The sequence below is a fragment of the Pipistrellus kuhlii genome, unplaced genomic scaffold (assembly GCF_014108245.1).
Source record: "Pipistrellus kuhlii isolate mPipKuh1 unplaced genomic scaffold, mPipKuh1.p scaffold_m20_p_165, whole genome shotgun sequence".
Classification (NCBI taxonomy): domain Eukaryota; kingdom Metazoa; phylum Chordata; class Mammalia; order Chiroptera; family Vespertilionidae; genus Pipistrellus; species Pipistrellus kuhlii.
The window spans coordinates 104,452-118,922 of NW_023425477.1; the positions used below are offsets into that span (position 1 = coordinate 104,452).

The 14,471-nt window shown below is 58.8% G+C and overlaps 1 protein-coding gene across 1 annotated transcript; it reads left to right on the plus strand.

Annotated features, from left to right (window-relative positions):
- Positions 1–326: 326 nt before the first annotated feature.
- On the plus strand, positions 327–14,133 carry LOC118720365 (phospholipid-transporting ATPase VA; the record flags this gene model as incomplete). The annotated part of the gene is made up of 9 exons (XM_045582475.1): positions 327–920; positions 5,572–5,776; positions 9,173–9,258; positions 9,436–9,542; positions 10,006–10,137; positions 11,297–11,424; positions 11,498–11,750; positions 12,964–13,082; positions 13,939–14,133. Coding segments are annotated over exons 1-9 (1,728 nt in total), but the record flags the coding sequence as incomplete, so codon positions are not given.
- Positions 14,134–14,471: the final 338 nt, after the last annotated feature.

The window sequence follows — 14,471 nt, forward strand, 5'->3', positions numbered from 1 at the left end:
TCTCCCGACCCCCACCCAGAGGTCCCCAATCGGGGTCCCCAATCCGGGTCACCCCCATCCAGGAGGCCAGGCAGCCTGGGAGGAAGGAGGGAGGGTCTCCAGGCCCTGGGTCCCCCATGGGTGCCCATCAGGAACCCATCCAGGAACCCAGGCTGCCCCAAGAGGAAGGCGCCTTCGTCCCCAGCCTGGTGCCGCGCCCTCTCTCCGCCCCGGGGGCGAGCCTCCCCGGCTCCCCGGCTCCCCGGCTCCCCGTGGGCGCGGACGGACCGGAAACTGAGCGCCGGGACGGCTGGGTTTGGGTTTCCCGCGCTCTCCCCGGGGCCGGGGCGGGGCCGGCCGGGCTGATCTCCGGCTCCGTCTCCTCGGGGGCGCGTCCCGCCGGCGAGGATCCCCGGAGCGGCGGCAGGAGCGGGGCCGATGGAGCGGGACCCGGGCGAGGACCCCGCGCCCCGGGCCCGGCGAGGGGGGCGCAGGAGGCGGCGGAGGAGGCGGCCGGACAGCCGGGCGCGCACTGTGCGCTCCGCCCTGCAGCCGCCGCCCGTCGGGGCGCACGGGGCCGAGGGCGCACGGGGGCCCCGATGGCGATGGCGATGGGGATGGAGACGGTGGGGACCCCGGTGGTGGCGGCCCCGGGGGCGCGGCGGCCCCGCCGACAACCGGCTGCAGGCCGGCGCGTGCGCGGCGCTGGCCCTGCTGCCCGGCGCCCTGTGCGGGCCGCTGCGCCGCGTGGCCAACGCGCACTTCGCGCTGGTGGCGCTGCTCAGCCTGGTGCCCGCGGTGAGCGCCTTCCCGCCCGGCCCGGCGCTGGCGCCCGTGCTGTTCCTGGGGGCCGCGGCCGCCGCCCGGGGCCTGTGCGCCGCCCTCCGCCGCCACCGCGCCGCCCGCGCCGCCGACCGCCGCCGCTGCCAGGTCTTCAGCGGGTGAGCGGGGCCCGGGGGGTCTCCCGGGGGCGCATGGGGTCTCCAAAGCCGGGCCAGGGGCACACGGGGGCTCCCAGGGGCGCACGGGGTCTCCAAGTCCGGGCCAGGGGCGCGGGGGCCTTGGCTAGGGGCGCACCGGGTCTACAAGGCCCGGCTAGGGGCACACGGGGTCTCCGAGGCCAGGCCAGGGGTGCACAGGGTCTCTGAGGCCTGGCCAGGGGCGCACAGGGTCTCTTAGGCCTGGCCAGGGGTGCACGGGGTCTTCGAGGCCTGGCCAGGGGCACATGGGGTCTCCAAGGCCAGGCCAGGGGTGCAGGCGCCGTGGGGAGAGTAGCACCCCCCTAAGCCGGCCAAGCAGGACCATTTGGATTTTCTTTCCCAGCACGCCCAGTTCCCAGATGGAAAGACTGAGGCTTCTGGGCGTTTGGGGAGCCTCGTTCCATTGGGCTTGTCTCCCTCCTGACCCTGGTTTCTCCCTCCTGAACCTCCCCAGAGTTGGGGACACTCAGGCTGGGGTCACCCAGGGATGCTTGCTGGCCCCTTGTAGGGTGGCCGGACCCTGGACGGAGTTTTCTGGCCTCGAGCGGGCCGCGGGCGGAAAGAGAATAGGAAATTTTATTTATTTTTTTTATTTCTCTAAACATATTTTATTGAGTTTTTACAGAGAGGAAGGGAGAGGGAGAGAGAGCTAGAAACATCGACGAGAGAGAATCATCCATCAGCTGCCTCCTGGGGATGTGCCTGCACCCAAGGTCCCTGCCCTTGACCAGAATCAAACCTGGGACCCTTCAGTCCATAGACCGACGCTCCATCCACTGAACCACACTGGTTAGGGCTTTACTTTTTAGAGAGAGAGAGTGGAAGGGAAGGAGGGAGGAGGAGAGAGAGAGAGAAAAACACGGACTGGCGAGAGAGACATATACATCCACGGTATGTACCCTTGGCCGGAATTGAACCTGGGACCCTTCAGTCTGCGGGCTGACGCTCTACCCACTGAGCCACGCCGGTTTCGACCGGATCTGGGAGTGTTCCACACGGGCTCTGTGGGGCCGGTGCATCTCCCGCATTCCGTACCAGGAGCAGCCCAAGGCACTCCTGTTTATAGCCCTGGAGCTCGCAGGAAAAAGGGAGCGGCTATTTTGATTTCTGCATTTTTCGCGTGCCCTCCTGCCGGCCGGCGCTCGCGCTCTCTCTCTCTCTCTCTCTCTCTCTCTCTCTCTCTCTCTCTCTCTCTCTCGGCGTGGCCCTCCCTCCCGCCCTCCCTCGCCTTTTCCCGCCCTCCGGCTCTTTCTCCCACCGAGTCCTTGTTTTCCACATTGATGGGGTGGGTTGTGTGGACACACGGGAGTTGGAAGTGGCCCGTGAGGTCACCTCTCTCTCTGTCTGTGTCTGGCCTTCATGCTTTTTATTTTTATTTATTTATTTTAACATTTTAAAAATATATATATTTTATCGATATTTTTTCAGAGAGGGATAGAGAGTTAGAAACATCCATGAGAGAGAAACATTGACCAGCTGCCTTCTACACACCTCCCACCGGGGATGTGCCCACAACCGAGGTGCACGCCCTTGACCGGAATCGAACCCGGGACCCTTAAGTCTGCGGGCCGACGCTCTACCCACTGAGCCACACCGGTTTCGGCTGGCCTTCATGCTTTTAACTTGGAAAAGGCCTTTATCCTGGGGGTGTGGGAAAAGAATATAAAACGTGCCTGTCACTGCAGTCGGAGACGGAGGGGGGGGGGGTTGTCTTGCAGGACCTGGCATGAAGGAGACTGGAGTCTCTGGTTATGAAGAACGAGTGGCCCACGCCGAAACCGGTGTGGCTCAGTGGGTAGAGCGTCGGCCTGTGGACTGAGGGGTCCCAGGTTCGATTCCGGTCAAGGGCATGGACCTTGGTTGTGGGCACATCCCCAGTAGAGGGTGTGTAGGAGGCAGCTGGTCAATGTTTCTCTCTCTCATGGATGTTTCTAACTCTCTCTCCCTCTCCCTTCCTCTCTGTGAAAAAAAAAATCAATAAAATATATTTTAAAAAGAAAAGAAAGAAAAGTAGATTGTGAAATTGATTTAAAAAAAAACATATTTAAAAAAAATAAAATAAGCCCTGACCGGTGTGGCTCAGTGGGTAGAGCGTCGGCCTGCGGACTGAAAGGTCCCGGGTTCGATTCCGGTCAAGGGCATGGGCCTTGGTTGCGGGCACCTCCTCAGCAGGGGGTGCGCAGGAGGCAGCTGATGGATGATTCTCTCTCATTGATGTTTCTCGCTCTCTCTCCCTCTCCCTTCCTCTCTGTAAAAATCAATAAAATATCTTTTTAAAAATAAGTGGAACAACCCATCAATGTTTCTCTCTCTCAGAAAATTTTAAACACGTATTCCGTCCCATTTCTCCCTTTGGAGAAATATATATATGTATATATATATGTATATATGTGTGTGTATGTGTATATACATTATATATATAAGTACATATACATACACATATAAAATAAACATATAAATCAATCGAACCCTGGCCTCCTGGTTCCTGGCCCGGCGCCCAAACCCCTGAGCCACCCTGGCCGGGACCTTCCTTTCGAGAGGGCATGTCCTGTTCCTTTATCCCTCTCGCCCGTGGACGTGTGCGGGAGCCCGTTCTGAGCACAGAAGGCTTCCTTGTCATCTCTAAAAAAACAAAACCAAGTCCGGCTCCCGGCTCCCGGCTCCCGGCTCCCGGGGGCCAGGAGGAGCGGGAACACGGTGTGTTTGGGAAAGGGGAGCCGGGCGGTGTTGTTTTCTCCGTGTGCGGGGCGGGCGGAGGCAGATCCGGGCGGCTTTGATACGCGGGCGGGCGGGCATGCTCCTGGGACCGGGCGGCCCTGGCCGGGCCCTGTCTGGCCCGGGAAGAAAGAGACGTGTTTATTTGTGCAGCGAGGGCCCCTCCCGGGATTGTGATTGTGATTGTGTGGCAGCCTCCGAGGAGAGCAGGCCCGGTGACCCAGCGAGGGGGGAGGGGGGAGAGGCCGGCTCTGCGCTCGGCCTGGGGTTCGGGGTTCGGGGTTTGGGGGGTGGGTGCCCGGGTGTGCTCTGGATGGGGCGAGGGGGCACCGGAGGGAGGTACAGTGCCCTGACTTGTTGGGGGGGGGTGTTTTTTAAAAATATATTTTATTGATTTTTCACAGAGAGGAAGGGAGAGGGAGAGAGAGTTAGAAACGTCGGTGAGAGAGAAACATCCATCAGCTGCCTCCTGCACACCCCCCACTGGGGATGTGCCCGCAACCCAGGCACATGCCCTTGACTGGAATCGAACCCGGGACCCCTCAGTCCGCAGGCCGACTCTCTATCCACTGAGCCACATCGGTTAGGGCTTCTGTGGGCTTTTTAAAATATATTTTTATGGATTTCAGAGAGGAAGGGAGAGGGGGAGAGAGAAACATCCGTGATGAGAGGGAATCACAGACCGGCTGCCTCCTGCACGCCCTCACTGGGGATCAAGCCTGCCACCCCGGCACATGCCCTGACCAGGAATCGAACCCGGATCTCCTGGTTCCTGGCCCGACACTCAAACCCCTGAGCCACACCGACCGGGCTCACTCTGACGTCCCCCCTGGTCAGGCTGGGGCGGGGGCAGCTGGCCACGTGCCCCGGGCCGGGGTCCGCGGTGCCCGCCGGCCGGGGAACACGCGGAGCTCCCCGTGACGAGGTGTGACGAGGCGTGTGGCCAGCCGGCGGGCGCCAGGACAAAGCCGTCCTTGTTCCTGGGGCCGCGTCAATGCCCGTCTGTCGGGAGCAGGAGGTGTTGCTGTTGGGCCTGGCCTCCTGAGGGAGTTCTTTGGAGGGCTGGGCGCTGGGAGAGACCGGAGTGTGCCCGTGTCCCCCCCCGCCCCCATAACCCCCTGCCGCATTCCCCTCTCTGCATCCCCCCAGCCATAAAATAAATATACAAACCAATAATCCCAGCCGAAACCAGTGTGGCTCAGTGGAACTCAGCCTGTGGACCCAAAGGGTCCTGGGTTCGATTCCTTGGTTGCAGGCACATCCCCAGTGGGGAGTGTGCAGGAGGCAGCTGATGGATGTTTCTCTCTCATTGATGTTTCTAGCATTCTATCCCTCTCTCTTCCTCTCTTAAACAATCAATAATATATATATGTATTTAAAAAAAAACAAACAATTATTTCCAGAATATCAGAAGAATTAAAAAAAAAAATGTTTCCTAGCTGGTTTGGCTCAGTGCATAGAGCGTCGACCTGCAGACTGAAGGGTCCCAGGTTCAATTCCGGTCAAGGGCATGCACCTTGGTTGCGGGCACAACCCCCAGTGGGGGAGGGGGTGCAGGAGGCAGCTGATGGATGTTTCTCTCTCATCGATGTTTCTAGCTCTCTGTCCCTCCCCCTTCCTCTCTGTGAAAAAAAAAAATCAATAAAATATATTAAAAAAAAAATATATATATATTAATATATATATTAACCTGTGCTGGTTAACAACTGGTTAACGTGCTGGTTAACAACCCACACTATTGCGGTTTAACCGGTTAACCGTGCGGGTTGACTGCCGACCCGTTATAAACACGGAGGGAGCAATACAGCAAAGCAGCCCCGTGCCGACCCGCCTACACGTGACCACACGTCAGCACACGCGTGGCCCCGTGCGCACGGGGACCCCGTCTCGCCCTCAGGGAGCAGAAGCGGTTCCTGAGCCGGTGCTGGAAGGACCTGCACGTGGGGGACTTTGTGCGCCTGGGCCGCGACGAGATGGTGCCTGCCGACATCCTGCTGCTGGCCTCCAGCGCGCCGGGCGGCCAGTGCCACGTGGACACAGCCAGCCTGGACGGCGAGACGAGCCTCAAACGGCGGCAGGCGGTCCGCGGCTTCTCCGAGCCCGTGAGTGGCCGGGGCGGGGCGGGGAGAGGGGGCGAGCCAGGGGGGTGTCCAGGGCATCGGGGCACCGCTCCACGTCTGCCTGCCAGCCTGCAGACCCCTCCCCACACACACACACCCCCATCATGCCGAGCTGCGTCTCCGAGGAGACAGAGGGGAGCCGGAGGGTCTGAGTGGACCCCTGACCTGCAGCTGTGGGGAGCAGGAGTCTCTCCCTTTCTCTCCCTCCGGCCTCCCGCCCTCCCACTCTCTCCGGGAAGGAATGGGACGGATGTTCTCGCTCGGCCGGCGTGGCCGGCGTGGCTCCGTGGCCGGCGTGGCTCCGTGGCCGGCGTGGCTCCGTGGCCGGCGTGGCTCCGTGGCTGGCGTGGCTCCGGGCTGAGTGTCGACCTAGGCCAGGGGTTGGCAAACGCATGAGTCTACAGAGCCACACATCGACAGCACAACGATTGAAATTTATTTCATATATATATATATATATATACATATACATATATCTTTAAAAATGTATATATCTTATTGATTTTTCACAAGGAGGAAGAGAGAGGGATAGAGAGGAACATCGATGAGAAAACAATAATCGGTCAGCTGCCTCCTGCACGCCCCCCGCTGAGGATATGCCTGCAACCAAGGTCCATGCCCTTGACCAGAATCGAACCTGGGACCTTTCAGTCTGCAGGCCAATATTCTATCCACTGAGTCAAACCGGTTTCGGCAATATAGATTAGATAGAGATAGAGATAGAGATAGAGATAGAGATAGATAGAGATATAGAGATATAAAGATATATATATATATATATATATATATATATATGTATATGTGTGTGTGTGTGTGTGTGTGTGTGTATATATATATATATCTTTATTGATTTCAGAGAGAAAGGAAGTGGGACCGAGAGTTAGAAACATCCATGATGAGTGAGAATCTCAGATCGGCTGCCTCCTGCACACCCCCTGTTGGGGATCGAGCCCACAACCCAGGCCTGTGCCCTTGGCTGAGGTCGAACCTGGGCCCCTTCAGTTCGCAGGTGGTCTGAGCTCTCTCCGCTGAGCCACACCGTCGAGGGCTGACATTTCTTTGGAGAGCCACACTTTTTTAAACGTGAACCATCTAGGCAGGCACATTGTCATTCACTTCATTAGGGTCCTCCTAAGCTGGCCTCGGCTACACCCTCGAGGGGCCGAGGTTTGCCAACCACCAACAACCTAGGAACCGGGAGGTCACGGGTTTGATTCCCGGTCGGGCCACGTGCCCGGGTTGCGTGCTTGATCCCCGATGTGGGGGCGGGGGGGGGGCGTGCTGGAGGCAGCCGGTCCGTGTTCCTCTCCCTCCCTCTCCCGTCCCCTCTGACGTCAATAGGAAATAGATTCTTCACAAAGAGAGAAAACGAGAGGTGGCAGGAGGCGGGTGCGAGGGGCCGGGCGGCAGCTCCCTCCCTCGGCCTCGCAGGCAATTAGTCTCTAATTGAATTACCGCGGCCCCCGCTGCCGGGTGCCTGGGGAGCAGACATTTATCACCTCCGGGGACAGAGACGGGTGCTAATTGGATCGGTCGATACCGAGCCTTCTGCAGGAAATGTCAGGGCTGTTCTGTCACGCCTGGGGGGTTAGTCACCGCGCCCGGGATCTACACAGAGGGCACCGTCGAGGTCGGACGGGACGGGGGCCGGCGTGCGGCGATGGTGGCGGTGGTGGTGGGGTCCCGGTGATTAGCGGTGTGTTCTGTGGGGCTGGGGGAGGAGTGCACTCTAAGGGGAGCCACGGAGGAAGGAAAGGATGCTGAGGACTCCCTCGCCGATGTGAGACAAAAAAAAAATATTTCATTCTAGCAGGCGGGGAGCTACGCAGGCCCATCCTGTTTAAAGAAATATATATATATATATATATATTTAAATATATGTTATTGATTTATTTACAGAGAGGAAGGGAGAGGGAGAGAGAGAAACATCGATGAGAGAGAATCATCCCTCAGCTGCCTCCTGCACGCCCCCCACTGGGGATGTGCCCTCAACCAAGGTCCATGACCTTGGCCAGAATAGAACCTGGGACCCTTCAGTCTGCAGGCCTACGCTCTATCCATGGAGCCAAACCAGTTTTGGCTAAAGATATTTTTTTTAAAAAAAGCCATGGCTGGTTTTTTGTTGTTGTTGTTGTTGTTGTTGTTGTTGTTGTTTGCTCAGTGGTTAGAGCGCCCACCCGTTGAGAGAAGGGTCGCGGGTTTGCTCCCCGCCCCCAGTTGGGACGCATGCGATGTGTCTCTCTCCCATCAATGTTTCTCTCTCGCTCCCATCCTCTCCCTGCCCCCAACCCCCCCCCCCAAAAATATATATATTGAAAATAATTATAGCCCTAGCCAGTTTGGCTCAGTGGATAGAGCGTCGCCTGCGGACGGAAGGGTCCCAGGTTCGATTCCGGTCAAAGGCATGGACCTCGTCCCCAGTGGGGTGTGTGCAGGAGGCAGCTGATGGATGTTTCTCTCCCATCGATGTTTCTAACTCTCTATCCCTCTCCCTTCCTCTCTGTAAAATATCAATAAAATATATTATATAAAAAAAAAAACAACAAGAAACAGTGGCTTATCAAAATAAAAATTTTAAAAAGCCCTTTGATTCAGGGGTGAAGGCGGCCGCTTCAAAGGAGGGCGGTATTGTGGACTCTGTGCTGGGCGGAGCTTCAAAGCGAGGGCTCCTTCTGGCCTTTGTCTGGCACTCGGGGGCCTTGACCCTCGGCCAGGACGTCTCAGGACGTCTCTCTCTCTCTCTCTCTCTCTCTCTCTCTCTGTCCCCCTTTCTCTCTGAAATCAATAAAAACGTATTTAAAAAATAATGACAGCCAGGACCGGTTTGGCTCAGAGGACAGCGTCGGCACATCCCCGGTCGGGGTTGTGCAAGAGGAAGCTGATCGATGACTCTGTCATCGATGTTTCTAACTCTCTATCCCTCTCTCTTCCTCTCTGTGAAAAACCAATAAAAAAATATATATATATATATATATTTTTTAAATTGCAACTCAAATGTTTAAAAAAATAAATAATAAATAAAATAAGAAATAAAAATAAATAAAAAATAATGACGATGAAAGAGCTCCATGAAGAAAAGAGTAAGATGCAAATGGACCGTGCCCTCCCTCGCAACGGCCACCAGCCAGTCAGGCGCGCGTATGCAAATCAACCCAGTAAAGATGGAGGGTTCATTTGCATACTCTGGGGGTGTCCCAGGCCTCTGGGCGTTGTGGGGAGGCAGAGCAGCGGCTCTGGCCGGAGCGGGGGCGGTCCGGGCGGCCGGGGGAAGGAAGGCCGGATCTTGCAGGAATCTCTATGCACTGGGCCTCTAGTGATTAAATGAAACGGCCGGAGCCGGCCGAGCCCGGCGCCCTCTGACGCCCCCTGCTGTTTCAGGCCTCCGCCTTCGACCCTCTGACCTTCACCGGCGTCGTCGAGTGCGAGAGGCCCAACAACGACCTGAGCAGGTTCCGGGGCTGCGTGTGAGCGCCCGCCCAGGGGGCCCGCCCTCCGGGGTCCCCGCTCGCCCTCCCTGCCGCCCTGCACCAGGCGGCGTCCCGGCCTCCCCTCCTGAGGCAGCTCCCCGGGACGGAGGGCCCGTGGGGGTGTCCCCCGTCACACGTGCACACGCGTGACACACGTCTCCCCACGCCCCGCAGCACGCACAGCGACGGGCGGAAGGCCGGGCTGCACAGGGAGAACCTGCTGCTGCGCGGCTGCACCGTCCGGAACACGGAGGCCGTGGTCGGCATCGTCGTCTACGCAGGTGGGCACTCCATGTGGTCACACGCCGTCACACGCATGTCACACGCATGTCACACGCGGGGGCGGGGCGGCGCCGGCTGCCCTCCTTGTCCTGTGTGCTCCTTTTCTTTTCATTTTATTTTATTTTGTCATTATTATTTTTAATATATCAATGTATGTTTTTATATACTTTTCCAACTCTCTGTCCCTCTCTCTTTCTCTCTGTTAAAAAAAAAAAAAGTCAGTAAAATATATACAAAAAAATAATCATAACAACAGAAAAAGAAGTTCGCGTTTAAACAGTGTGGCTCTCCAAAGACACGCCCATCGTTGTCCTGTTGCTGTTGGGCTCCGGTTTGCCGGCCATGGGCCTCGGTATGGCAGGATGGCAGCAGCATTATTCGTCCACCCGCTGGGCAGGGCCGCCCGCACCTCCTCACCCTCTCCCCCCTCTCCCCCTCTCCCTCGCCCTCCCGCCCCCGCAGGCCATGAGACCAAGGCCCTGCTCAACCGCAGCGGCCCCCGCTACAAGCGCAGCAAGCTGGAGCGGCAGATGGACAGGGACGTGCTGAGGTGTGTGCTGCTGCTCGTGGGCCTGTGCCTGGTGTCCGCCGTCGGTGAGTGCGTCCCCACGCCGGCTGCCGGCTGCCCAGCGGGCCTCGGGCGCCGCCCTCAACCCCGCCTGGACATGGAGGGATGTTTGTTCCTTTGTTTGTTTGTTTATATTTTTATTGATTTCTTACAGAGAGGAAAGGAGAGAGATAGAGAGCTAGAAACAGCGATGAGAGAGAAACATGGACCAGCTGCCTCCTGCACGGCCCCCACTGGGGATGTGCCCGCCACCAAGGTCCATGCCCTTGACCGGAATCGAACCCGGGACCCTTCCGTCCGCAGGCCGACGCTCTACGCACTGAGCCACACTGGTTTCGGCAAGGATGTTTTGTTTTTACTGTTATGTTGTTGTTGTTGTGAATGCTCAGCCGAGGATAGTTTCCCGTTGATCTTTAGAGAGAGAGAGGAAGAAAGAGGAAGAGACAGAGAGAAACGTCGATGAGAGGGAAACATTGATCAGCTGCCTCCTGCACACCTCCCGCAACCAAGGTCTGTGCCCTTGACCAGAATCAAACCCGGGACCCTTCAGTCTGTAGGCCAACGCTCTATCCATGAGCCAACCCTGCTAGGGCTTTGTTTGTTTATTTATTTATTTATTTTTTATTGATTTCAGAGAGGAAGAGAGAGAAGCCAGCGATGAGAGAGAATGATGGATCGGCTGCCTCCTGCACACCCCATAATGGGGACAGATCCTGCAACCCGGGCCTGTGCCCCTGACCGGGAATCAGACCGTGACTTCCTGGTTCCTGGATCTTTTGCTCAACCATTGAGCGTGTTACACCAGCCGGCCACTTTTCTGTCTTTTAAAAAATATATGTCTGTTTTATTGGTGTCAGAGAGGAAGGGGGAGAGAGAAACATCAGTGACGAGAGAACATCACGGATCAGCTGCCTCCCACACGCCCCCACATTAGGGACGGAGCCCACAGCCCGGACCTGGGCCCTGACCGGGACTCGAACCCTGGCCTCCCGGTGCCCAGGCGGACGCTCGCCCCCTGTGCCACGCCAGCCGGCTGGCCGGGCTGTGCTTTGGTTTCTTAGGCGACCAGCAGGCTCCTTGGGCCAAAGGTCCCCTGCTCACTGAGCCACAGCCTCTGGCTTGGCTCCCGCCCGCCTGCCCGCCCGCCCGAGGCCCCTGACGCTCCCCCCGACGTTGTCCCCCCAGGCCACGGCGCGTGGGTGCGGCGGCACCAGGAGGAGGCGCTGTTCTGGGTCCCCGAGGCGGACGGCAGCTCCCGGTCCCCGGCCACCGCAGCGGCATACTCCTTCCTGACCACGGTCGTCCTCCTGCAGGTGCACGGGTGGGCGGGACCGGAGACCCCCTCCGGGCTCGGCCGGGGGGGGCCTCACGCGGCCGCCCTCGCAGGTGCTGGTCCCCGTCTCGCTGTACGTGTCCCTCGAGGTCGTCAGGCTGTGCCAGGCGCAGCTGCTGCAGCAGGACGCCGGGCTGAACGACGCGGGGGCCGACGCCCGGCCGCGGTGCCGCGCCCTGCACCTGGCCGAGGACCTGGGCCAGGTCCGCCACGTCTTCTCCGACAAGACCGGCACGCTCACCGAGAACCGGCTGGCCTTCCGGCGCTGCAGCGTGGCCGGCTGCGAGTACGCACACGGCGCGCACGGTGAGCGCGGGCCTCGTGCACGCCCGCACACGCATGTACACGCCCGCACACGTATCTGCACACATGTACCCGCACGGCGCGCACGGTGAGCCGGGGCCTCGTGCACGCCCGCACACGCATGTACGCGCCCGCACACGTATCTGCACACATGTACCCGCACGGCGCGCACGGTGAGCCGGGGCCTCGTGCACGCCCGCACACGCATGTACGCGCCCGCACACGTATCTGCACACATGTACCCGCACGGTGCCCACGGTGAGCCGGGGCCTCGTGCACGCCCACACACACATGTACGCGCCCGCACACGTATCTGCACACATGTACCCGCACGGCGCGCACGGTGAGCGCGGGCCTCGTGCACGCCCGCACGCGCGCACACACACGTACGTACACACACACGTATATGCACACATGTACTCGCACGACGCCAACAGTGAGCCCTGGCCCACACGCACACACACATGCACGTGCGCACACACGTATATGCACACATGTACTTGCACGGCGCGCACGGTGAGCCCGGGCCTCATGCATGCCCACACGTGCACACACACGTACACACGCATGTACACACACATAGAGATATACACACGCACACACATGTACTTGCAAGACGCCAACGGTGAGCCCTGGGGCTGGACCGAGCCGGGCCTTGTGCAAGCACACACACACACGTAAACACGCACATAAACACACACGTGTGCACACATATGTACACACACACACATCCTTCCAGCCAGACAGGTGTTTCTTTGTTCACCCTCACCAGAGGGTTTTTGTTTTCCCATCGATGGCTATTATTACTATTTTAATACATTTTATTGATTTGTTTAGAGAGGAAGGGCGAGGGATAGAGAGTTAGAAACATCATGGATGCTTCTGTCTCCCTCTCCCTGTCCCTTCTTATTTGAAATCAATAAAAATATCTAAAAAAAACAAAACAAAACATAAGACCTAAGATTGGCATCCCACGGGCTTAATACCACCTCCCCACCCCCACCCCCACCCCAGCCTTGTTTCCTGGGGCCTTAGTGAGCCCTCAGGGCCTCGGTCTTCCCGTCTGTGAAATGGGCTGGGCTCTCAGCCGCGTGTGGTGGCGAGGAGGTGCGTCCTCCCTCCCTCAGTGGGGACCCCGCCAGGCAGCACGCCCTGTGTCCCCCGTGTCAGTCCCCCGTGTCAGTCCCCCATGTCCCCCCGCGGCCTCTCCCCACAGCCCGGCGGCTGGCCCAGTACCAGGAGGCGGACTCGGACCCGGAGGAGCCAGGGCCCCGGGGCAGCATCGGCAGCCGCCAGAGCTTCCGCCCGCTGCACCGCACGTACAGCAGCCCCATGGTGAGCGCCCCCTCTCCCCGCTGCCGCCCGCCCTCAGCCCTCGGGGGGCTCTGTCGTGGCTGTGAGGCCCCCACCACCGAGGCCGAGGACTGTCTCCTGTCGGGGCAGGTGCAGGAGGCAGGCGGTCCAGGCTCCTCTCACATCAATGTTTCTCTCTCTCTCTTTCTCTGTCTCTCTCTGTCTCTCTGTCTCTCTCATCTCCCTCACGTTCTCTCTCATATAATCACATCGCCCTGGCTGCTTTGGCTCAGTTGATAGAGAGTTGGCCTGCAGGCTAAAGGGTCCCGGGTTCGATTCCTGTCAAGGTCACAGACCTCGATTGAAGTTTGATCCCCATTGCTGGTTGGGCTGTGAGTGGGAGGCAACCAGTGGCTGTTTCTCTCACATCAAAGTTTCTCTCTCTCTCTCTCTCTCTCTCTCTCTCTCTGTCTCTCTCTCTCCCCCTCTCTCCTGCCTTCCACTCTCTCTAAAAACCAATGGAAAAATGTCCTCAGGTGAGGATTTAAATATATATATATATATTATTGATTTTTACAGAGAGGAAGGGAGAGGGATAGTTAGAGACACCGATGAGAGAGAAACACCCATCAGCTGCCTCCTGCATACCCCCCACTGGGAATGGAGCTTACAACCAAGGCACATGCCCTGACCGGAATCGAACCCAGGACCCTTCGGTCCGCAGGCCGACGCTCTATCCACTGAGCCACCCCAGCCAGGGCGAGGGCTTTTTTTTTGTTTTTGGTTGTTGTTGTTTTTTTAATGAAAGAACTCGAGGTGCCTCCGCCAGCCCCGAAGACACTCGGGAGCGCCCTGGTCGGACACACCCAGAGCGGCCTCTCAGCCTGGCCTCTTGCAGGAGGAGGACATCAGGCCGGACCCCGAGCTGCTGGAGAAGCTGAGCGAGTGCGACCGGCGCCTGGCACTCGCCAGGCACCAGCCCCACCCGCTGGCCCACCTCCCGCCCGAGCTGGCCGACGTCTTTGACTTCTTCATCGCCCTCGCCCTCTGCAACACCGTGGTGGTGTCCGCGCCCGACCAGCCCCGGCCGAGGGCAAGTCCGCCCCCACGGCCCTCGGCGGCCCCCGACCCCCGACCCCCGAGGCCCCCAGGCCTGCACCACCGCCCCCGGGTTCCGGCACCAGCCCCTGGCAGGAGAGAGGCCCCCGCAGGCCAGGACCCGGGGGCCAGGCTGGGGGACGGGCCTCCTGGACGGGGATCCTGGGGTCACCAGCCGGCGGCTCAGCTTGTCCTCGGCTCAGGAGAGGTTTCTCGGGGTTTGGGAATGCTATTGTATTTGCATATTTACATGTTTTTTAAAAATATATTTTCATGGATTCCAGAGAGGAAAGGAGGGGGAGAGAGAGAAAAGTAAGTGGTGAGAGGGAATTT